This window comes from Dryobates pubescens, chromosome 31 (assembly GCF_014839835.1).
Source record: "Dryobates pubescens isolate bDryPub1 chromosome 31, bDryPub1.pri, whole genome shotgun sequence".
Lineage (NCBI taxonomy): Eukaryota > Metazoa > Chordata > Aves > Piciformes > Picidae > Dryobates > Dryobates pubescens.
Window position 1 is genome coordinate 3293944 of NC_071642.1, and position 24211 is coordinate 3318154.

The following is a 24211-nucleotide window of genomic DNA, read 5'->3' on the forward strand; positions in this document are numbered from 1 at the left end:
CTGCCTCTTTTACCCTGCCTCCTCTTCCTCTTCCAGCCAAGGAGCTTCCTCTCTTCCCCAGAAATGGGGAATTGCAGCCTGGGCAGTTCCACTCTGGAGCAGGAACTTGTCTTTGCTTTCCACTCCCAGGGACCCTGGCTGGCTGGCTGACAAAGTGACACCTGGGCAGGGCACCTCCTGTGCCCCTGAGCTCAGCACCTCTGAGCAGAGCTGGCTGGGGCCAGAAGCAAAGCCTGCTAATGCTCTGAGAGAGGAGAGATGAGGCCTGGCCTGGCCACCCTGTGTGGCTGCCTGGCACAACTTTCCCAAGGCTGGTAGAAAGAGGACGTGGGCTGGTGGCTTGAGTCACCTTCCAGAGTCACCAGCTGCAGGCTCACAGCCTGGAGACCCAACACAAGCTCAAAACCTCAACCTCAACTCCCTTCCCCTAGGGCAGAAGATGGCTGGAGGGAGGGGAGGAACATCTGCATCAGAGCCCTGCCCAGGCAGCATCCCCAGAGTGGGGGAAAAAACCCCCAAGGGATGGGAGCATGTGGATCTCAGCCAGTGGCAAACCCCAGACCTGCAGCACACCTGGGAAGGGAAGCAGCTCCAGGCTCCAGCACACCTCCAGCTGTGCCACTGTGGCTGTGCACAGCAGCTGGCCACTCACTGCCAGGCAGGGCCACCCCTGGCACTTCCCTGCTCAGAGAGCAGCTCCTGGCGTGGCAGAAAGGGGCCAGGATGAGCAGGGCCACTCTGGTCCTCCTGCCTGGGGCTCAGTTCTAGCACTGCTGTCCTGCACATGCTGTCCTGGGAGCTAAGTGGTGACCTCCTGCCCCAGCTGCCAAACTCAACAAGCTGGGCAGCTGCAGAGGTTTTCTGCACTGCTCAGCAAGGATCAAACCATTCCCCACCAGTAACTCCACCACCCTGGGGCCAGCACCACTCTGTGGGTTTAGAATCTCCTCTCACTCCCAGGACCACTTCTCCCATGGCCCAGCACAGTGAGGGGAAGGGGAGAAGGCCCCAGGTGCACACAGGGCTGCCACACCACACTGTGCCCCTTCCCAAGGCCTGCTGCTGAACTCTGGGCCAGACCCCACCCCACCTGCAGCTGAGAACAGAGCTGTGAGGGGCTGGGGAGCAGCCATGCACTGGTCCTGACCCACAGCTCTGGAGGGCAGGGTGGCTGTGGGGAAGGGTGGAGAACAGCTTGTACTGCACACACTGCCTGTGGCTGAGGGGCCAGGAGGCCTCATCGTCCTTTAGCATCACTGTGGCCTCAAAGCACCCCACAGCCAGGCTGGGGACCGTGCTCCCTGCCTGCTCCTTCAGCTCTTGGACCTCCAAGGCTGCATCCTCCACCCCAGCCTCTGGAGCACTGCTGATGCATCTCCATTGCCAGTGCTGACCACCCCACTGTGGCCCAGGGGCATCTTCCCTGGCCCGAGGCAGGGACTCTCCAGGCAGCCTGGCATCACCTGGTCAAGGAAACAGGGGGCAATGGACCTGCCCCCCTCACCACAGCCAGCCACCAGGCTTTGTGGGATGGTGTCAGAGCACACTGGAGCAGGAAGGTGTTTGGTTCCACTGTAGCCTTGGAATAAGGAGGATGGAAAGACGGATTCTGACCAACAGCTCCAAACTGTCTCTGGGGAGCGGCGGAAGTTCCGGGAGGCTCGCTCGAGTCGGGTCCAAGTCCTTGCTGGGTCTGTGTGACAAGGTGGTGACTGCAGACTCTCACTGAGACAAAGGCTCTGAGTGAGCCACAGGTGCTGGGCAAGCCTGGTGAGCAGTCAGGAAGCTATTTACATCCCCAATGCCAATGAGGCCGAAATCCGTGACCGATAAGGACACTTGCGCCGGGGCCTCTGGGTCTCTGTCCAAATCCACAGGGCCAGCAATTAAAGGCAAACCCTCGTTAATGTCTGCAGGGAGAGTGAAGTCCATGCTTATCGTCTCCCCAGAGCTCTGCAACGTCTCCTGCTTCTCCTCTGCCAGTCCTGCTCCTGCTGGTGGCAAAGGGTAGAGCCCCGGCTCCGGGCGGGCCGCGGCGGCGCCGCCGTGCCGCGGGCAGGACGCCGAGGGGGCAGCCGAGGAGGTCTCCTCCGTGGGGTCGAAGGAGCAGTTGGTCTCTGAAGGAGTGCTGCACTCATAGCCCTGCCCTGATTCACTGATGCTGCCCAGGCTGCAGGCTGTGCTCTCCACGCTCAGGGGCTCTGCACATCCCCCCCCAAGAACGACAGCAGGAGAGGGAGGAAGAAAGGGCAGGGAGACAAAGGAGGGGAAGAAGCTGGAGTGAGGCTGCTGTGACACACAGGGTAACAGCAGCCAGCTGAATCCCACCTAAGCACTGCAGGATCTGTTTGGTGGCACAAATGCTCCCTTATTACAGCAAGCAGAAGAAAGGCAAAGATGCAGGCAGCAGGTGGGAGGCCAGCAGTGCTTCTGTGGCAATTAAGGGGAAGCTCCCAGAGAAGCCAGAGCCAAAGTCCTGTGCCCCTCTCCTCCCAAAGCTAACAACCCCTTGGGAGCTGCCTGCACAAAGCCCTTGGCTGGGGAGGGACAGTGAGGGAATGAGCTCATCTCAGGCAGCCTGAGAGCACTCTCACAGCCAGGTCTGCCTGGCAGCAGCTCAGGGCCACAGCCTAACCTCTGTTGCCTTAACTCAGCCTCCCAGGGAGCTGCCTGTGCCTGGTGTGTGTCAGTGCCCTGCAAGCAGCTAACTCAGGTGCCCAGAGGCAAGGCAAATCCTTCTGCTCTGGGAATGACTTAAGCCACCTCTGCAAGCCCAGAGGAGGAGCAACCCTTTTTGAGTCTCTGCTGGTCAGTGTGGAGAACCCAAGCCCCCTTTGGTCACCACAAAACCCACCCAGGGCTGGCGTGTGACACAGCACAAAGGGAGGTGCAGGGAGAAGCTGGGTAACAGGAGACAGGCAGAGGAGGGTTTGTGTCACCAGGTGAGGGAGATGAGCTGTGCCCAGGGGTGCCAGGAGAGGAGGGAGTTACCTGTGCTCTCTATTGCTATCTGATCCTGCCCAAAGTGGGAATCCAGGCAGCCAGGGGCAGAGGGAATTGGTGGGGAGCTCCGAGACCGAGTGGTGCTCTCCACCTCGCCCCCATCCAGGTCGTTGTCAGTGTAGTCCCTGTGGGGAAAGACAGACAGCCACTGCCACCCCCTGCCAGGCAGAGAGGCACAGGCAGGGAAAACACAACCAGGATTAAAAGCCATCCACAAATCACAGAATGGGTTGGGCTAGAAGGGACCTTCAAGATCAGCCAGTTCCAACCCCGCTGCCATGGGCAGGGACACCTCCCACCAGCCCAGCTTGCTCCAGGCCTCATCCAGCCTGGCCTTCAACACCTCCATGGAGGAGGCAGCCACAGCCTCCCTGGGCAACCTGTTCCAGTGTCTCCTCACCCTCACTGGCAAGAATTTCTTCCTCATCTCCACTCTCAATCTCCCCTCTCCCAGCTCAAAGCCATTGTCCCTCGCCCTGTCACTTCCGATCCTTGTCCAAAGTCCCTCCCCAGCTCTCCTGGAGCCCTTTCAGGTACTGGAAGGCTGCTTTAAGGTCTCCCTAGGACTCTCAAGCCCTCACTGTGAATCAGCCTCTGTCCCTTGTGTGTCTGCAGAGCCCCAGTTCAGCCTCTGCAGTTAACTCAGCGAGGCTGAACCCACCCTGTGACAAACAGGAAAGGGGCTCTGGGCTTCCCCAAACCCAAGAGCTGTGCCCCAGCTCCCTGAGCCCTCCCCAAAGCAAACCAAAAAGGCCAAGCACTCTCCCCCCTCCCAGGTTGCTGCCACATTCCCAGAATGGTTGTGCCAGCAAAAAGCAAGTGAGGAGAACATATTTCCCCCCACCAAATCCCCACTGGAGCTCTCAGTTCCTTTCCTTTCTTGCATGAGAATCACAACCCCCCCCCAGCCCCCCATCAAAATCTGCAGCTTCCCCTAAGTGTTTTCAATTGGTTCAAGTGAAACATTTCATCCCCCCCCCTTTCAGAGACATTTCTCTTCCCATCTTCCCCACAAAGGCTTTGCTGTAAGCAGCACAGGCTGAAAAGCAAAGAGTTTACCTCTGAGGGTGGCAGCAGGGAAAGAGGAATTAATTCAGGTTCCAATCCCTCCCCACCCCCCCTGTTAGAAACAGTCTATTTTGGAACTGAAAGATTAAAGCTTCCTTCCCCAAACCTCACTGAGCTGTTTCCCAAGCTCAGCCATGGATCCCTGACCTTAACCTTGATGGCTGTGGCTGTGTTTGGCTGGAACAAGTCAGTGTTTTCTGACACAAGGAAGTCCACATCCAAGCAAAGGATTGCTTTATCTTCCCTCCCCCCCCCTTCTCCTCCCTGCTTATCAGTGGCTGTGTTCTGAGCACATCCAGCACAAAGCTCCCACCCCAGAAGCTTCCCAGAGCAGGAGGTGCAGAGGAGATGTCCTAGAGGCACAGAATGGGGTTGGGTTGGAAGGGAGCATAAAGCTCACCCAGCTCCAACCCCCCTGCCATGGGCAGGGACACCTGCCCCCAGCTCAGCTTGCTCAGGGCCTCATCCAAGCTGGCCTTTGCAGCCCAAAGTGTCACAGGGGGGTTAAAACACACAGGATGATAGAACTGGTAAGGTTGGAAGACATCAGAGGATGGCTCAGGTTGGAAAGGACCTCACAAACCATCTGCTCCAACGGGCAGGGACACCTCTCAGCCAGACTCAACCCATCCAACCTGGCCTTGAACACCCCCAGGGAGGAGGCAGCCACAGCCTCCCTGGGCAGCCTGTGCCAGACTCTCACCATCCTCACACTGCAGAACTTCTTCCCCAGCTCCAGTCTAACCCTGCTCTGCCTCAGCTTCAAACCCTTCCCCCTTGGCCTGCAGAAGGCCCTCTGCAGCCTTCCTGCAGGATCCCTTTGGGATCATCCAATCCAACCAATCCCCTAGAGCTCACAATACCACCACTGCTGCTCAGCCTCTACCACTAAACCACATCCACACAGTTCCAGGGGGGCTCCCTCTCCCTGGGCAACCTGAGAACCCACTGCCAGGAATCACAGAATCATTCAGGTTGGCAAAGACCCTCAGGATCCCCCAGCCCAGCCCAGAACCCTACTCTACAAGGTTCACCCCTAAACCATATCCCCAAGCACCACATCCAAACCACCTTTAAACACCTCCAGGGTTGGGGACTCCACCACCTCCCTGGGCAGCCTCTTCCAATCCCTGACCAAATGCTTTCTGCTGTCCAGTCTAACCCTGCCCTGCTGCAGCTTGAGGCCATTCCCTCTTGTTCTGTAGCTAATCACCTGGGAGGAGAGACCAGCAGCAACCTCTCCATAACCTCCTCTCAGGTAGTTGTAGACAGCCAGGAGGTCTCCCCTCAGCCTCCTCTGTTTCACACTAACCATCCCCAGCTCCTTCAGTTGCTCTTCATCAGATTTATCCAGGCCCTTCCCAGCTTGCTTGCCCTCCTCTGCCCTGGCTCCAGCACCTCCACAGCTCTCTTGGATTGAGGTGCCCAGAACTGGAGGCAGTACTCAAGGCATGGCCTCACCAGAGCTGAGGCCCAGGAAGAAACTTTTCCCCCCTCACATCTGACCTGTGCCTCCCTCAGCACTGCTGGAGGCAGCTTCCTCTCACCCTGCTCACCCCCTGTGAGAAGAAGAGCTTTTGGGTTTGTTTTGGTGGGGTTTGGCATTGAACAACCCCAAGTGCCAGGTGCTGCACTTTGGCCACAGCAACCCCAGGCAGTGCTACAGGCTGGAGGGAGAGTGGCTGAGAGCAGCCAGGCAGAGAGGGACCTGGGGGTAGTGGTTGACTGTAGGCTGAACATGAGCCAGCAGTGTGCCCAAGTGGCCAAGAAGGCCAATGGCATCCTGGGCTGCATCAGGAAGAGTGTGGCCAGCAGGAGCAGGGAGGTCATTGTGCCCTGTGCTCAGCACTGGTTAGGACCTGCAGCCCTGTCCCAGCCCACACAGACCTGACACAGCCACTTGCTCCTCCAGAGCATTCTGCTGCTCCCCTCCTGGCCAGAGATTTTCAGCTGTGCTCAGCACTGCTCAGGCCACACCTTGAGTCCTGTGGCCAGTTCTGGGGCCCTCAATTTAAGAAGGACATTGAGAGACTTGAAGGTGTCCAGAGAAGGGCAACAAAGCTGGGGAGGGGTCTGGAGCACAGCCCTGGGAGGAGAGGCTGAGGGAGCTGGGGTTGCTTAGCCTGCAGAAGAGGAGGCTCAGGGGAGACCTTCTTGCTCTCTCCAACTCCCTGAAGGGAGGCTGTAGCCAGGTGGGGGTTGGTCTCTTCTCTAGGTGACCAGAACAAGAGGACACAGTCTCAAGCTGTGCCAGGGGAGGTTTAGGCTGGATGTTAGGAAGAAGTTCTTCCCAGAGAGAGTGGTTGGCCATTGGGATGTGCTGCCCCAGGGAGGTGGTGGAGTCCCCATCCCTGGAGGTGTTCAAGAGGGGACTGGGAGCCAGGGTTGAGTTCGCTCCGGAGGCGCCGGGGGGCAGCTTGGACTCGACGACCTCTGAGGGGGGTTTCCAAGCTGGGGGATTCTGTGATTCCAGGGCTCCTGTGACCCCCAAGGTTACTAAGGTTTAGTGTGAGAATATTCCACGCACGTGGCTCCAGGGTGGAGGACGTACTTCTTCCTTCCTAAACGAGTCTGCTGCGTGAAGTAGTCGTAGCGCTCCGACTTCTTCCACATGTAGTAGTACTCCACGCACTCCCCCACAGACCTGGTCCGCACCTGAGGGCCACAAAAGCCAAAGCACAGCCAAAGCTCAGAAGGATCCTCCCTGGGTTTGGTTTCTCCCTCCTGGATTAGCCTCTCCCATCCCAGTCAGCACGGGAAAGAAAGCGATGGAGCAGTCGGGCGATGGCTGCGGGGCGGAGCACAGCCTGAGGCGGCTGAGGTCCCCCACAGCACACAGCTGGGGGCAAGCACAGCAGGGCTTGGGCAGGACCTTCCAGGAGGGGAAAGGGAGAGGGGGGCAAGAGAGAGGGGGGCAAGAGAGAGGGGGGCAAGAGAGAGGGGGGCAAGAGAGAGGGGGGCAAGAGAGAGGGGGGCAAGAGAGAGGGGGGCAAGAGAGAGGGGGGCAAGAGAGAGGGGGGCAAGAGAGAGGGGGGCAAGAGAGAGGGGGGCAAGAGAGAGGGGGGCAAGAGAGAGGGGGGCAAGAGAGAGGGGGGCAAGAGAGAGGGGGGCAAGAGAGAGGGGGGCAAGAGAGAGGGGGGCAAGAGAGAGGGGGGCAAGAGAGAGGGGGGCAAGAGAGAGGGGGGCAAGAGAGAGGGGGGCAAGAGAGAGGGGGGCAAGAGAGAGGGGGGCAAGAGAGAGGGGGGCAAGAGAGAGGGGGGCAAGAGAGAGGGGGGCAAGAGAGAGGGGGGCAAGAGAGAGGGGGGCAAGAGAGAGGGGGGCAAGAGAGAGGGGGGCAAGAGAGAGGGGGGCAAGAGAGAGGGGGGCAAGAGAGAGGGGGGCCAACCTCGTGTCCATTTTCCCTGGCCCAGCAATCACCATGCCCACAATCAATCAGTAGCAGAAGTGGACTCTGTGGCTCTGCCATCTCCCAGCACAGCAGCTTCATGCCCCCAGGGCCCAGCTCTGCCTACCACAGGCACCTTTCATTCTAGAGGACCCCAGGGGGACTGGTACAAAACATCCACATGCTCATCTCACTCATTCACAGAAGGTGCTGCAAGGGCTGAGAGTTTGGAAAGAACTTTTGAGCCCCCAGAAAGGGCTAATGAGTAATTAACTGCCACCACTCAGGCAGGGCAGTGGTGTTTGAGCCTTCTCCCACCTGCAAAACAAGGCAGAGCAGGGCAGTGAACAGCCCATCACCTGCCCAGACAACAGCCTGGGGGTGGGAATTGAGCACTCCTCAGCTTCCTGCATCACACTTGGTGCCTCCTCCACCTCCCCTGCCCTGGAGTGGAGCACAGGAGCTCAGGGCCTCACCTTGTTGGCTTGGATGAGGTGGAAGTTCTTCCCATGGACCCTGAAGCCATGCTCGAAATTTCTACACTCCTCCTCACTCCAGGCACAAAGCTCATCTGCAGCAGAAAGGAAGAGCAATGGGGAGCTGTACAGGATCCAGACCCAAGCAGTTCCATGTGCCTTGGGGTTTGGTGGAGCCCCAAGGGGGGAGGGAGGAGGGGAGAGGGTTGGTTCTCACCTCTGATCACCTTCACGTTGAATCGTAACCTCCTCAGTGCCTCCTCTGCATTGAAGTTGCATTTGACCAGCTCATACAAAGCCTGGGGGACAAGCAGGTTACTCACAGCATGCACCTGAGCAGCACAACCTGCTCATGGCTCACATTTGTCTCACAAAAACTTCCCTTTTCCCCCAGCAGCCGCTCTCCACTAGCCCTGCCTCACCCACCAGCACGCTGGGCCAAGGCACTGGGGGGTCTGACAAGATGGAGCTCCCCTCCCAGCAGCTCTGCAGGCTACAGGAGTGCCCCTGAGGGAGAAGCTGAACTGCTCTGAAGGGGCTCAGCCAAATGTTTCATCTCCTGCTGGCTTACAAGAGGAGCTAAGGACCAGGGGCAGATCCCAAAGGAGGTTCTCGCTGCGAGCTCTGGCTTAAGAGTTTGGGATGCTGGGAGAGCACAGTCAAAGCCATCCCCATCCTCTGCTTGCCCAGCCTGCCACATGCCTCCCACAAGCATGGGGAGGCAAGGTCTAAGCCAGACATCCCTGTGGTCAGATCCCCTCTTGCCCTTTCCATCCTCCTGAGCCTGCAGCTGAGGAGCACTCCCTCACTCCTCCACCACGGGGAAGAAGACCACCACTGGAGCGAGGTCTCATTCTCTTTCAATTGAGCCTCTCCCTTGGGATCCCTGCAGGGAACAGTGCACTGCTGCACCAGCACCAGCTGTGGGTGCAAGAGAAGCCCCCTCCAAGTACCTGCTCGTTGTCCTTCACCATCTCCCCCTCGGGCAGGCTGCTGCTGGACAGCTCATCCCAGCGCCGCTTCACCGCGCGGTACAGGAACTCTTCCACCTCTCTCTCAGGGAGGATGTTTGGGTCCCAAAGCAGCTGATCTTCATTCTCATAGACTAGGAGACAAAGAAACAAACCAAAGCACTTGAAATCAGCTAAGCAGAGAATTCTGCCCCTTTTGGGACAGAGCCTGCACGGGAGAGACAGGAAGGAGGAGACCTGCTGGGTCCTCCGGCCTGGCCCTGGAGAGGCGACAACCGTCTGAGCGGTCAGGGATTGCTGCCCAGGGAGGTGGTGGAGTCTCCACCCCTGGAGGTGTTCCAGAAACACATGGACAGGGCACCTGGGGACGTTTCTGGATGGCCATGGTGGGGTTGGGTTGCTGGCTGGACTGGATGATCTCCAACCCAAAGAACTCTCTGCGGGTGCTGCATCTCCCCTCTCGCTTCTGGAGGCAGACGACCCCTCCGCACCTCTTCTAGAGGCCTAGGCACAAGCTCAGCTTGCTTCCTTACTCTCCAGAAGGGCTGACTGACAAGGCTTTGGCCACCACACTCTCCAAGGCTGTTGCTTTGATTCATTGATCCTGGCAGTTAACCTCCCCCCCTAGGTTCTGAGGTGTCTTTGCCAGCCCGCAGTAAAACAAAAGGAGTGGGAGGCGAAGGCAGCTTTGAGCTACAGGCCTGTCCCAGACACAAACCAAAGCAGCACCAAGGCTGTCCCTCCCCTGTGACAGCTCCTCCAGGAGCTGCACCACCCCCAGAGAAGAGCAGGAGCAGACAGAGTGGTTCCCAGCTTTCAAGGCTCTCAGTCCTGAGAACACAGGACAAGGCAGAGATGTTTCAGTAAACCAACAGCACAGAGGAAAATCAAGGAGATAAAAAACCCACCCAGGAATGCTGCAGTTTTCCTGCTCAGATAAGAATATCAGCACCCTCTGTGCCTAACTCCTCTCCACAGGCAGAGGACCCAGCTCTCCTGCCCTGCAGAATCACTCAGATCAGGTCAGAGGCACCGCAGAGAGGGTGTAACAGACACCCCCTCCCCACCCCCCAGGAGGGGCCTGCTGCCAGTTTCACTTCATTTCACCCTGGAGGCAAGCACCCAGGGGATGGAAAAGGTGCTGCACCAAATCTGTGGCCTTCAAAGGGAAGGCTGAGAGCAGGCAGCAGTGGAAAGTTCTGAGAAGTCTGCTGGGGAAACCTGAAAGAGCAGCTGCAGAGCTGAGAACTTTGGGCTCCTTCAATTCACTCAGAGTCAGCCAGGATGGAGGAAAAAAGAAACCAAAGGAGGGAGGAAGGAGATGGCTTCTGAGGAGGCTTTGGGTCAGCTCTCTCCTTCAGGAACTCAGGCAGCTGCTGTAGCACTGCACTAAGTGTGAAAGGGCCTGGAACTCACTCTCAACTCTCTCTGCTCTGCCTTCTTTCTCTACTCTGCCCTGGTGAGACCACAGCTGGAGGACTGAGGCCAGTTCTGGGCTCCTGAGGTTAAGAGGGACAAGGACCTACTGGGGAAGAGTCCAGCGGAGGCTATGAGGATGATGAAGGGATTGGAGCATCTGTGTGAGGAGAAAAGGATGAGAGACTTGGGGCTGCTTAGGCTGGAGAAGAGAAGGCTGAGAGGAGATCTTATTACTGTCCATAAATACCTGCAGGGTGGGGGTCAGGAAGGGGCCAGGCTCTGTTCAGTGGCACTCAGTGACAGGACAAGGGGCAGGGGGACACAGATTAGAAGCCAGGAGGTTCCACCTCAACATGAGGAGAAACTTCTTTGGTGTGATGGTGCTGGAGCCCTGGAGAGGTTGTGGACTCTCCTCTGGAGACTTCCAAGCCCCATCTGGATGTGGTCCTGTGTGACCTGCCCTGGGTGATGCTGCTTTGGCAGGGGGGATTGGACTCAATGATCTTCAGAGGTCCCTTCCAACACCTCTGCCTCTATGATTCTGTGATTCAAGGCCACCTCTGCAGACATCCTCCCAAACTGGAACCAGCCAGCACCAAGAAGAACTGAATGCAACCAGCTCTGGCTGCTCAAAGAGGACAGAGGAAAATGAATCAGGGTATCTGCAGAGGGTCTTCCTTCCCTGTGCCTACAGCTGAAACCCCCCTCCTCCAAACCTGTTGTCCCTGAGCTCCTGCAGCTGCATTCCCAGCCCTGTTCCAACAAGAGAGCTTAAAGCCAGCTCAGGACTAGCTGTAAAACTTTGGTGCCAACACTGAGAGGTGCCAAGCTCAGAGCTGTGGAGCAGAACTAGGGTACCAGGGCCCCATCAACCAGCCAGGCCAGCACCCTACACCTGAACCAGACACACAGAGCAGGGAGCCTTACCTTTCTCACCATGCCTGCTTAAGTGGAGGATGGGAACAGCAGCTTGGTACTGGGGTCCAACCATGATCTCCTGAAATATCACCAGAGGGAGAGGGGAAATTGAAATGGCAAATGCTGTGTGGAGGCAACTGAGGGACTCTGTGATTTAGGGACTGTGACACCATGAGGCCCATTTATGGATCACCAGCAGTCCCCCACTGTCACTATTTACTTCTAGGGAAGCTGACTACTTTATAGGGCAACTAAGAAGATTTACTGTGCAGCAGATGATCCCTTGGGGACACCTCAGGCATTTCCATAGTTTTAATGGTGCAGATATATGGCAGAGGGCTAAGGCAGGAGATAAAGCAATGCAGCAGCTCTCCTGCAAGCCTCACCACCAGGATGGATCTGGCAGCCTGCTCCTCTCTTTCCTAAGGCAGCTCCCTCCCACCCCAGCCCCACAGCCCCACTAAATCCTGCTGGGAATACTGCACAGCATTTCACCTTTACAGGGCTACAGGCTGCAGGTTGGATTTACCAAGGCACAGCAGCATTTGGCAGGTCTGCAGCAGGAGATCATTTCAGATGCACCTCTCAAGCTGGGGTTTAAAACAGCCCTCCTGTAACCCACACCTCCCACAGAACACAAGGTGCTGAGCTGAAGAAGAGGAACTCAGTCAAAAGCAGACAGCTTTCTAGAGGGGGAAATACCACAAGGCTTTGGGGTTGTGCCCTCCTCAGACTCAGCTGCACTCTCCTGGCTCTCTCCCCAGCACCCCCAGATCCTTTACCTTCTTACACTCGTTGGATGGGATGGAATCCTCCTCTGAATCCTCAGCCATGGAGGAAGCACATGGAGAGGAGCAGGGCTCTTTGTCTTCATCAGCAAGGAAGTTGTTTGCTTTGTGGGGAAAGGCAAAGATCTGTAGTTAGGAAATGTTGGTGCCTCTCTCTCTCTCTCCCTGGGCAGCACATTCCAATGGCCAACCACTCACTACAAAGGATTTCTTCCCAACATCCAGCCTAGACCTCCCCTGGCACAGCTGGAGACTGTGTCCTCTTGTTCTGCTGCTGGGTGCCTGGGAGAAGAGACCAACCCCCAACTGGTTACAACCTCCCTTCAGGGAGCTGCAGAGAGCAAGAAGGTCTCCCCTGAGCCTCCTCTTCTCCAGGCTAAGCAACCCCAGCTCCCTCAGCCTCTCCTCCCAGGGCTGTGCTCCAGACCCCTCCCCCAGCTTTGTTGCCCTTCTCTGGACACCTTCCAGCAGCTCAACATCTTTCCTAACCTGAGGAGCCCAGAACTGGACCCAGGACTCAAGCTGTGGCCTAACCAGTGCTGTGTATAGGGGGAGAATGACCTCCCTGCTCCTGCTGGCCACACTGTTCCTGCTGCAGGCCAGGATGCCCTTGGCCTTCTTGGCCACCTGAGCACACTGCTGGCTCCTGTTCAGCCTACAGTCAACCACTCCCCCCAGGTCCCTCTCTGCCTGGCTGCTCTCAGCCACTCTGCCCCCAGCCTGTAGCCCTGTCTGGGGTTGTTGTGGCCAATGTGCAGCCCCTGGCACTTGGCTGTGTTCAGTTTCCTGCCCTTGGCCTCTGCCCATCTGCCCAGCCTGGCAAGGTCCCTCTGCAGAGCTCTCCTGCCCTCTAACAGATCAACTCCTGCCCCCAGCTTGGTGTCACCTGGAAACTTACTGATGATGGGCTCAATGCCCTCATCCAGATCATCAATACAGACATTGATCAGGGCTGGGGCCCAGCACTGATCCCCAGGGGGGGGACACCACCGGCGCCTGGCTGCCAGCTGCCTGTGGCACCACTCACCACCACTCCCTGGGCTGGGCCCTCCAGCCAGTTGCTAACCCAGCCTAGAGTGCTGCTGTGCAAGCCAGGGGCTGGCAGCTTGGCCAGGAGCTTGCTGGCCAGAAGCAAGCAGGGAGGAAGCAGGGGGACACATACAGCCATGCTGGTTGGGGAAGAGGTCGGAGGCGTCGTGGGAGGTGACGGATGGAGTCAGGTCGTCAGCTGAGGACTGGGTCTCCTCCTCTTCTTCCCCTGAAAGCAAATCCTTCGCTATTTGTTCCTTTTAACAACAACAAGAAAGTGGGGAAAAAAAAACAAAACAGTGGTTTAAAAACTGAAGAGCAGCAGAAATGAGGTGGGGTGAGGCCTAGAGCAAAGCGCTTCTGGCCGAGCGTGGTCGCCCTCCACGCTCCGCACCCTCCCGCAGCTTGGCCCAAGAGAGATTCTTCTCCTCTCTCTCCCCCTCCCTCTCTCTCTCTCTCACCACCCCCAGATTTTATTCCCTAGAAGCACTTCTGGAAGTGTCAAGAGTGGCTCCCCCTGGAAGCCAGAGAGAGGCCAAGCCAAGTGGCTCTCTTTCCTGAGCGCTCCACTCGCAGCAAATACCTCAAAGGTCCTGGAAGGGATGAGGAAAAGCTTTCCCCAGACTTCAGCCAGAGCAGCTTCCCCCAGGAAGGGCCAAACCTTCCCTGATTCTCCACAGATCCACAGCTACATGCAGAGACTTTGCAACCCAAGGTCCAGGGAGAGCTCTTTTTGACAGTGCTCTTTTGAAAACAGTTATCCTTTCGTGGGACCACAGAACGCCTCAGGCTGGGAGGGACCCTCCAGGGGGCATCTTGGCCAACCTCCTTGCAGCCATCAGGGACATCTCCAGCTACATCAGGTTGCTCAGGGTCCACCTCCAGGGATGGGGCCTCCACCACACCTCTGGGCAACCTTTGCCAGTGTTTCACTCCACCCTCACTGTGGAGAAGTTTGTCCTAAATCTACCCTGCTCCAAACTCTTTCCCCAGTCTCCTCTAAACATTCCTTGCACCTGGTGCTCCCTCACTGGGATGCCAGGAGCAGGCATCCCTTTCTTTCCCTGGCACTAGTCAAACCCCACCTGAAGAGGGTCCCTGGAGGTGTTCAAAGAAGGCTTGGATGTGGCACTTGGAGCCATGGTTTAGCTGCCAGGTATTAGGTTGGACTTGAGATGATCTCTGAGGTCCTTTCCAACCTGGTTGATTCTGTGATTCTAAGAGAGCTACCAGACACCCCCCACCCCCCAAACTGCAGGCAGCCCAGCAAGCCCCCAGCTCAGGCTGAGAGGACACCCCCAGGCCCACAGAGCTGCTCTTACCTTATCCAGAGTCATATCAGGAAGATTTGGAGTAATATCATTGCTCTCACTGTCCTGCTCTGAGATGGGGTCAGAGGCCTCATAGCCATACAGTGCAAGCAGCTCCTCAAATGGCATTTCACTGCTCTGAGCAAGAGGAGGACAAAGCTCCATCAGGAGTGGAACAACCACCGAGCACAGCCCCAGCTGCAGCAGACACAGAGCCAGGGCAGAGGCAGCCAAGGCAGCTCTGCTCTTCTGGAGGCTCTGATGTGTCTTGGAGGATGCTGAGTAGACTGAAGGAGCATCAGCACCAACCAGCACCCCCCAGACAACCTGTGCTTCCCAGGGGTGAGGGGCCAGGAGCTTTCAGCACAGGGCAGCAGAGCCAAGGGCATTTTGGAATCTGTTTTGTTTTGCTAGTGGTGAAGAGATGCCAGGCAGCACAAGGGTATTTACAGAGAGGAAGGGAAGGAGGAAATCCTGAGTCTTGTGCCTGCCCTGAGGGGACAGCCTCTGCCAGCAAGGCCACACTCTGTGCCTGTCTGAGGTCTCCGTGGGCCCACCCGCAGGTGGCTGCCACCATCTCATCTCTGTGGCTCCTCCACTGGGAGGCAAGCAATGAACTCAGTTGATGGCTCCTCAGCAAAGGGAGCCAAGACCACCTTGGCAGAGGAAGACTGCAACATTTACTCCTCTCACCCACTGCCAAACCTGCTCCTCCCTATCCAAGCACAAACCTAAGACTCGTTGCTAGGTCGACTCTCACAAAAACCTTTGGTACCAGCACTAGAAACAGCAAACAAGCCCAGACCCCCAAACCAGGAGGTCATTTCCCTTCCCCTCCCCTTGTTGCCTTTACCTGAGAAGCACTGAAACTCTTCTCCAGCTCCTCTAAAGACTTCTGCTTCTCCTGAGCATCCTCCTCCTCTTCCCTCTCTTCCCGCACGCCATAGTTCTGGGAGAGGATCTCGGCGAGGTTCAGTCGATGATCAGCTGAGCCCATTGACACAACTGCAGGGAGCAGAGGGAGTTGGCAGCCTGAGCACCACCCTGGGCCAGATCTTAGATGCCACAAAGCTTGGGATAACTCCCTGCAGCCAGGAGGAGGCAGAGGTAAGGTAGGAAGGAGCGAGAGGGGCCGGGGAACACCACGGAAGAAGTCGCTTTGGGAGAGCTGATTGGCAGAACCTGGTTCTCGTCACATCTGAGCCCCAAAAGTGACTGAAAGCTGAGCTTGAGGGGGCCCTGAGCATTTCTGTGGCTCTCCTGAGAGCATTCACTAGTGCCAGAACACCTGAACACAGGCTGCAGCTCTTCCTTCCCTCCAGGCACCTTGGGTAATTGCCCCTGATTGCAGCAAGGGGCATTGGAACAGGCTGCCCAGGGAGGTGGTGGAGTCACCATCTCTGGAGGTGTGGACATGGCACTTGGGGGCATGGCTTAATGGCCATGGTGGTCTTAGCTTGACAGTTGGATTCAATGCTCTTAAGAGAGCTTTGCCAACCCAAACAATTCAAAGGTTCTATGAAGTGGACACTTGCAGGAGCTTCACTATCTCTGAGACTCTCCTCCTGTGCTGGACGGTGTGGGAATGAACCAAGAGGTTCAGGAGATGCTGGGAGGAGAAGGGAGCAGGCAGGCTGATCACAGGAGCCTGGTTTCCTCTGGAAATCAGCTCTCCAGGCAGACAGACAGACAGAGGGGCTGGGGCTACCTGCTGCACTCTGTAGGCCAGGCTCTCCAGGACATAGGCTGCGGGCTGGGTACGGCACCACCCTCGGACTCTGTCGGCCGACCGAGGCCTGGAGGGAAAGAGAAACACAGGGCTGGGAAAGCTCCTCTCAACAGCCTGACACACCTCCAGCCTCTCAACCCCACCAGCAACTGCAGTCAACTCACATTTCAAAGCCAAAAGTTAAGGAAACCCACCCAGGGCAGCCTTAGAGACTGCTGGGCAAAGAGAGCTCTGCTCAGGTGTATCAACAGCTCCTCCAGATCCAGCACTTTCCCCTCAGCCTCTCACTGCACAGGGTGCTGTTTCCACTTCACCTCTGTTACCTTCAGCACTCCACTCATCATTTTATCCTCTGACCAGTTTCAGACCTCAGAACTTCAGGGCTGGCACTTCAGGAGGCCACTGACCCTAAGCCATTCCCCTGCACGCACCCCGGGAGCTGATCCGTGCCTCCAGAGGCCTCTCCCCACAGCCTCACCACATCCAGAGGGCTCAGAGGGGTAAGCAAAGAGATCCAGAGCTCAGCAGGCAGTGAAGGAGCCTGGGCAGGACTGGGAGTGGCAGAGGTGAGGTGGGAGAGGGTGAGACAGGTAAGACACTGAGAACAGGCACCTGCATTGGGGCACTCAGAGCCGGGTCAGAAGTTCAGCAGCAGCAGGAGCTGAGGCCTGGAAAGCAACCCAGAACATCTGCTGCTCCTTCAGCTGCTGTGCATGGAAATGCTGCTCATCAAGTTCAGCCTGGGCAGGGAGCAAGCAGGTAATTAACTGATGCCTCTGGGTGACTGAGAGCATCCAACTGCAGAAGGAAACCACAGTGTCAGGCCCCCAGCCACCAGTGACATCCTTAGATGCTCCTCAGCCATTACTAACCTCAGCCCTTGCACCATTGCTCCTCACTGAGTCAGTGGGAGCTGGGGGCACCTGCAGTGCTCCACTCAGAGGCTCCTGAACTTCCTGAAAGCAAGCACAGTCCAGCTTCACAGCACAACTCACCCCTGAAGCCCAGAGCTGAGCAGGCACCCAAAACCAAGCCCCCCCCCCCAGACTCTGGCTTCCAAGTCAGTGCCCTCACAGGTGGCAAACCCCACAAGGACCAGAGGCAGCTGTTTCCTAGGCATAATTATTCCTCTAGCAGACACTGCCATAGGAAAGGAAGGCTGAAAGAGGGAGGGAAAAGGATCTGTGAAGCAGCCCTGGAAATTCCTGCTCCTTCCTCCACCAGGACCAGGGAGAAGAGGATGCCTCTGGGCCAAGCAGAGCACAAACTGAGCCAGTGCACCACCCCCAAGGGTGGGAGCAGCAGCAGCAAGAGAAGCCCACTGGAGACCACTCTGGCTGCAGACAGGGCCTGCTGAGTGTGAGCACTGAAAAGGGAGGAGGAGTTTATGGGATAAAGAAAGGAGAAGGGGATGGAAAAGGCTTTGGGCAGCCTCCATTTTTGAGGAGGAAATGGTTTCACCACTCAGGAAGGTGTCAGTGCCCCTCTGAGGGGCTCTGCTGGCACCTAACCAAGCACAAACCCCTCTTGGATAACCCCTTTCAAGCCAACAGCCCCAGCTCCATGGCAAGGCTGAGGCTGTGGACTAGACTCCTGCCTTCTAGGCTTGAGTGATCTGCAGAACTCTTCAACCCAAGGCAATGATCTGGAGATCAATTGTGCCTCCTTCACAGGGGGGGATCAATAAGGAGCTGCAGGCTTTGAAAACAAAGCCTGGAGCTGTTAGAGGAGTGGATGGGCTGGCTTGAAGGGATGTCAGGAATACTTCAGCAGTGAGGAGACCTCCTTTTAATGATCAGGTGCTGCAATGAAGACTAAGAGTCAGCAGGACAGGATGGCAACTCAGTAACCAACCATGAGTTTATGTCCCCCAAGCAATAATCCAGCACCAGAGCAAGAGGGACCTGCTGTGGGCTGGAGTCACCACCCACTAACCAGCACTGAGGTGTCTGGGCTGAGAAAAGCAGCAGCACCTCAGAGACAAAGCCAGTGGCCCACCCCACCCCCTCACTCATCCCTCAGATCATTTACAGACCCAGGAGTCCACCCAAAGGAGAGCCCAAGGGGCAGGGGAGAAAGGCAGCTCTGGGGCTTAAACCTGGCAATGGCAGAGAGAAGATTCCTGGCCCCACTGCTGGCCAGGGCCACAGGATGTGGGGTGACATCGCTGGGAGGGGAGGTGGCTGCAGCCTGACACTTCAAACATCACAGAGGGAGCAGACAACACAACATAAAGGCACCTGAGGCACCACCAAGTGTCACCAGGCCAGGTCCCTGGAGGAGGTGCAGGTGCTCCTGCTGCTGGTGACAGCTTTGGTCACCATGAAAGCTCACAGGGGGGAACTCCATCTGCTTGGAGAGTGTGATGCACTGCCATGGGGGCAGCGGGACAGGCTGCCCAGGGAGGTGGTTGAGGGCTCCATCCCTGGAGATATTCAAGGTGAGGCTCAACAGGGCTCTGGGCAGCCTGATCTAGCTGAGGATGCCTCTGCTTCCTGGCCTGGATGACCTCTGGAGGTCCCTCCCAAGCCAAACCATTCCATGAAATGGCTCCTAAACACAGTGGGGGGAAGAAAAGGAGCTCAAATCCTTTCCAGCTCTTTTCACACTTCCCAGCAGTTGCCTTCCTACCACCACCCCTCTGCTTCTCAGGCAGTTTCCACCCTCCCCCCAAAGTTACAGAGAGGTTGACCATTTGTTTGTGTTTCTGGGGGACTCCTGCACCCCCCTCCTTAACTCTGCACTCCAGGTTTGGAGCAAATGGAAGAAGAAGAAGCAGCAGCCACAGATTAGAGAACACAGAGCCTGAGCTTTTGACACTGACCAGGCCATTCCCAGAGCAAGGCTGAGAGAGCTGCTGGAGGGAAACCTCTCAGGCTGAAAGTGCTTCTGCAAGAAAGTGAGGGGAAAAGAACAGAGATTTTCCCTTTACCACTGCAGTAACTAATGTGGTTTCCTGAGCTACTCTGTGATGTGTTTCAGCCTTGGTGAGAGAATTGCTCTTGGCTCCTCTGCCTTGTCCATACCACCTGAGATGCTTGGGCTGCTTTCTACAAGCCCCCACTGTAGCCAGAGGGAAGTGGAATGGACAGAAATGGCTTTGTCCTGCAAGCTGTGGACCTGAAAGAGCAAACAATGAAGAGAGGAGAGGACACAAGAGGTCAGCTCCCACACTGCTCAGGGAAGTCAGCACCCCAATAGCAAGCCCTTGCCATGCCACAGGGGAGACACTCCACAGTTCAAACCTCCTCTGTGAGGCAGTGACAGCTCCTGGACCTCCCCCAAGCCAGAGACCTGTGGTGCTGCCTGCCAGGGCTGCATGGCATCCCACCAATGTGCCAAGGTGAAACCAGCACACTTGGTGCTCCACCAAGGCCAGCAGCTAAGACCAAACCCTTCTGGATGGGTCAGGCAGCATCTTCCTCACTGAAATGCTGAAACACCCCAAGAAGCCACCAAACAGAAGCTGCCTCACAAGAGGTGTTCTGAGATCCTTCAACAGAGCAGGCAGCTGCCTCGATGCCTTCCTGGTGTCTTCTTGCCACGTTGTGGTCACCACAAGGATCTCATGATGGAAATGAAGCATGGATGTGCCACAAGCATTACAACAGGGAGGGGATAGTTCAAGGCCATGTGAAGCCCCCCCAGGGAATGGTATCACCAACCATGAGCGTGGTGGAGATGGCAGCAGCGTCTCTGCACGATGCACCAAGGCAAACACAGCACCACGATGGGACAGGGCTGTCCTCACCCAGCCCCAGAGCACCAAGGTCCCCTGGGCTGGGCAATCCTCCCCCATCCCACTCACCCCAGCAAGCCTTTCCCGCCACCCTCCCCAGCCCTCTGCCATTCCCAGCTCCCGACCTCGGTGCTCTCCTGCTGCCCAGGCCCTGTCTCTTTTACCTCCAGCCCCTGCGAGCTCCTTTCCAACGGCTCTGCACCCTCTGACCCCGGCTCTCCCACGACCCGCCCCTGACGCCATCGGCCCCTGCAGCACCGAGGCCCCGGGGGGCTCCCGTTTGCCCGGCCCCGCTGCTCCGGCCAACGACCCCCGGCGCCGCTCATCCCAGCCCAACGCCGGAGCCCTGGCGGGTTCTCCGGCTCAAAGCACTTTTGAGCGCTCCTCCCGGGGCCCCCTCCCGCAGGTCCGGCCACGGGCCCTCCGCCATGGGCCCCGCTGCTGCCTCCTCCGGTGCTGGCGGGACGGCAGAGCCGGTGCCGCTCCCGGGGCTCGGCTATGCCCCGCCGCCTGCCCCAGCTCTCCCGCAACGTCCCGCCCAGGCGCCTCACCCCGCAGCCGTCCCCGGGCCGCTCCCGCCCTTCGGCCCGCTCCCGCCCGGGGCCCCACCGCCCCTCGGGCCGAGTGCCCCCCGCCCCGGAGGGCCCAGCTCCGGCGGCCCATCCGCCCCGCGGCCGCAGGACGCCGGTCGCAGGCGGTGCCGGGCAGCCGAGGCTCGGGAGGCCCCTGGGGCCACCACCCAAGCAGCGGAGGCGGGAGACCGAGGCCCGGCCCGGCCCGGCACGACCCCTTCGGGGCTGCACTCACCTCCGCCATGGCCGAGCGCGAGCGGCGGGGCGGCGCGAGCCCCGGATGCGGCGGCGGCCGCTCATTGGCTGCGGCGCGGCGAGGGCGGGGGCGGGGCGGGGTCAGGAGGCGGGGCCAAGGGGCGTGGGGCGCCGGCGGCGGGGCTGGCGGCGGGGTCCCGGAGGGGGGCCGGGGGACGGAGCCGGGGCGGCGGCTGGGCGGTTGGTGCCTTACCCTGGCGCCCCTCCTCCCGTCGGCCGCCGCTTACCGGGCGTCCTCCGGGCCTCGAGCCGCCCCCGTCACCTCCCGGAGAGTCTTCTGGCCGAGGAGCGGGGGTGGGGGGTAGGAGGGGGGCTTGTGCAGAGCGAGTGGTTAACGGCACCCCCGGGAACCGGCGTGGAGCGGGAGGAGAGGCCGCAGCGGTGCCGGGCCAGGCCGTTGTTCTCAAGGGCTGCCCGACGGCAGGTGCCCGCAGAGCCCCATCAAATGACCACACAGACACTGGGGTACGGGGCCCTGGCCTGGCACAGGGGCATTGAGTGGTGTAGAAAGCGGGATTTTAGTTATAAAGTGGCCCCGTAGACCCCTGGCACCGGTCTGCTAGCATCAACCAGGGCAGACTGGGGGGTGCTCATGGAGCTCTACCACCTCACAGCGCTGGGGGCTGTGTGTCAGGGGCTAGGGTGATGCTCGCAGCCACAATCTCCACGCTCTGCAACGCTTTAGCAGGTCACAAAGCTGCAGGGAGAAAAGCTGCAGGGAGCCAAGCTGCAGGGAGCCTCGCTGAGCTACGTGTTGGCCAAAGTCACTATGTCTCAGCCAAAGTCACTATGTCTCAGCCAAAGTCACTATGTCTCATCTAGTGGCCACAGCGGAGGGAGATCAGGGTGGGAGCCCAGGGGCAGCTCCTGCCACGCAAGGATTGCAATGGGAACACTGAACACTTCCCTGGCTCCTTGCCGTGGCTGGACCTGGGAGAACACCAGAGATGTGCTTGTGGAAGCACTTGCTGGTTCACTTCCACCCTGTTTAATTGATGTGCCACACGCTTCCAGAGCACAAGCTGTCCTCTGTGAAGCTTTTTGGTGGGGAGACACTGGCACAGGTTGCCCAGGGAAGCTGTGGGTGCCCCCTCCCTGGAGGTGTTCAAAGCCAGGTTGGATGGGGCCTTGAGCAACCTGGGCTAGAGGAAGGTGTCCCTGCCTATGCCAGGGGGTTGGAACTGGATGATCTTTAAGCTCCCTTCCAACCCAAAGCATTGTATGAACCTATGACTTTGTTCCTCAATGCTGCACATCCCCAGGGCTTCCTGCAGCACTCTGCCCTACCTGGGGCCACTGCTGGCCATGGCCAGTGGGCAGCACTTTCCTCAAGGTGTGTGAATGAGCAGGAGGCACAAATAACACTCAGCACCAGATCTCACCATGTGACCAAGTTCCACAGATCATGGTTATGCAGGGAGGTGGTGGAGCCCCCATCCCTGGAAGTGGTCAAGAAATGTGTGGCCATGGCACTTGGGGACGTGGTTTGATGGCCATGGTGGGGTTGGGTTGATGGTTGGACTGGAGGATCTTAGAGGCCTTTTCCAACCACAACAATTCAGTGATTCTGTGAGGCAAGATCATTCTTCAGCTTCAGGCTGTGATCATCTCTGCCTCAGAAGCACAGAATTGTCCTACAGCCCAGCTCTGTCCCCAGCATGTCCACAGGGAGGAGAGGATGGCCAGCACCACACTGCAGGGAAACACTTCATAGAATCATAGAATTGTCAGGGTTGGAAGGGACCTCAAGGCTCAGCCAGTCCCAACCCCCCTGCCATGGCCAGGGACACCTCACACCACAGCAGGTTGCTCACAGCCACATCCAGCCTGGCTGCAAACACCTCCAGGCATGAGGCTTCCACCACCTCCCTGGGCAACCTGTGCCAGGCTCTCACCACCCACACAGGGAACAACTTCTTCCTAACATCCAATCTGAATCTCCCCATTTCTTGTTTTGCTCCATTCCCCCAATCCTATCACTCCCTGACACACTCAAAAGTCCCTCCCCAGCTTTTTTGGAGCCCCCTGCAGATACTGAAAGGCCACCAGAAGGTCTTCTTGGAGCCTTCTCCTCTCCAGCCTGCACAACCCCAACTCCCTCAGTCTCTCCTCACAGCAGAGCAGCTCCAGCCCTCTGCTCCTCCTCCTGGCCCTTCTCTGGACACCTTCCAGCACCTCCAGGTCCTTCCTGGCACAGAGGCTCCAGAGCTGGCCCCAGAGCTCCAGCTGTGGTCTCAGCAGAGTGGAGCAGAGGGGCAGAATCCCCTCCCTGGCCCTGCTGGCCACACTTCTCTGGCTGCAGCCCAGGCTCTGCTTGGCTCTCTGGGCTGCAAGTGCTCCCTGCTGGCTCCTGCTGAGCTTCTCCTCCCCCAGCACCCCCAGGTCCTTTCCTTCAGGGCTGCTCTCAAGCCAATCCCTGCCCAGCCTGTAGCAGTGCCTGGGATTGCCCTGCCCCAGCTGCAGGACCTTGCACTTGATCCTGGAAGGCCACAATTAGGTCTCCTCGGTCTCTTCTCCAGACTGCACAGCCCCAACTCCCTCAGTGTGTCCTCACAGGAGAGGAGCTCCAGCCCTCTGCTCATCCTCATGGCCCTTCTCTGGAGAGCCCCAAGCCAGCCATGGAGCTCTGCAGCCCAGGTTTCCTCCGTGCTTGGTTGTTAGGAGCAGGCTCAGTGCTGGCTGATTTGCTCTGCACAGGGCTTTGCCCCTGCTTATGAGCTGGGGAAGCAAAGTGCTATCAAGTGCTTCTGAAGTGGTGGTGGCTCTTGAGCAGAGAACAAGAGCACTTCAACGGGCCTTTATTCCCTCACACAGATCTGCCTGGCTCTTCACAAAGGACTAACAGATTGCAGCTGCTGTTTATTCAATTTGGGGGGGGGGGAAGAGAAAGAAAGGTAACCTGGGCTCTGGTTTCTACAAAAAACCTGCTGCTTTCTGCCTCCCTCCCACCAGCACCTCCAGCTGGGCTTTGCCACCAGGGGGAAAAGCAGCAGCCTGGCTTTGGAGTTGGGGCTTGCAGAGATTGAACTGAAATCCTCCTCCTCCTGGAGAGGAGCACCACCAGGCAGCAGCACGCAGCCAAGGGCCAGGTTGTACACTTTGACCACAGCAACCCCAGGCAGGGCTACAGGCTGGGGGGAGAGTGGCTGGAGAGCAGCCAGGCAGAAAGGGACCTGGGGGTAGTGGTTGACTGTAGGCTGAGCAGGAGCCAGCAGTGTGCCCAGGGGGCCAAGAAGGCCAATGGCATCCTGGGCTACATCAGGAACAGTGTGGCCAGCAGGAGCAGGGAAGTCATTCTCCCCCTATACACAGCACTGCTCAGGCCACAGCTTGAGTCCTGTGTCCAGTTCTGGGCTCCTCAGGTCAGGAAAGAGGTTGAGCTGCTGGAAGGTGTCCAGAGAAGGGCAACAAAGCTGGGGAGGGGTCTGGAGCACAGCCCTGTGAGGAGAGGCTGAGGGAGCTGGGGTTGCTTAGCCTGGAGAAGAGGAGGCTCAGGGGAGACCTTCTTGCTCTCTACAACTCTCTGAAGAGAGGTTGTAGCCAGGTGGG

The 24211-nt window shown here is 58.1% G+C and overlaps 1 protein-coding gene across 2 annotated transcripts; it reads right to left on the reverse strand.

The window, feature by feature from the left end:
* Positions 1-1484: 1484 nt before the first annotated feature.
* Positions 1485-20668, reverse strand: MIER2 (MIER family member 2). 2 transcript variants are annotated; one of them, XM_054174892.1, is made up of 13 exons: positions 20643-20668; positions 16076-16163; positions 15221-15372; positions 14380-14505; positions 13191-13314; positions 12023-12132; positions 11250-11319; positions 8886-9037; positions 8150-8231; positions 7933-8027; positions 6623-6726; positions 2992-3128; positions 1485-2201 (listed from the first exon to the last, which is right to left on the reverse strand). In XM_054174892.1, exons 1-13 carry the CDS (start codon positions 20649-20651, stop codon positions 1723-1725), a joined length of 1728 nt encoding a protein of 575 aa, XP_054030867.1. In that variant the 5' UTR covers positions 20652-20668; the 3' UTR covers positions 1485-1722. The 2 variants fall into 2 exon arrangements, with proteins under 2 accessions (XP_054030867.1, XP_054030866.1); XM_054174891.1 differs by having other exon boundaries at positions 6599-6726.
* Between the last annotated feature and the right edge of the window lie 3543 nt (positions 20669-24211).

Bases quoted from the DNA above. Each gene is read 5' to 3' on its own strand.
- MIER2 (XM_054174891.1), bottom strand. The intron at 11,320-12,022 runs GTAAAGGATCTG...GTGATATTTCAG, and splicing joins CATCCAACGAGTGTAAGAAG to GAGATCATGGTTGGACCCCA. The intron at 6,727-7,932 runs GTGAGGCCCTGA...TGTGGCCCTCAG, and splicing joins ACCTCATCCAAGCCAACAAG to GTGCGGACCAGGTCTGTGGG.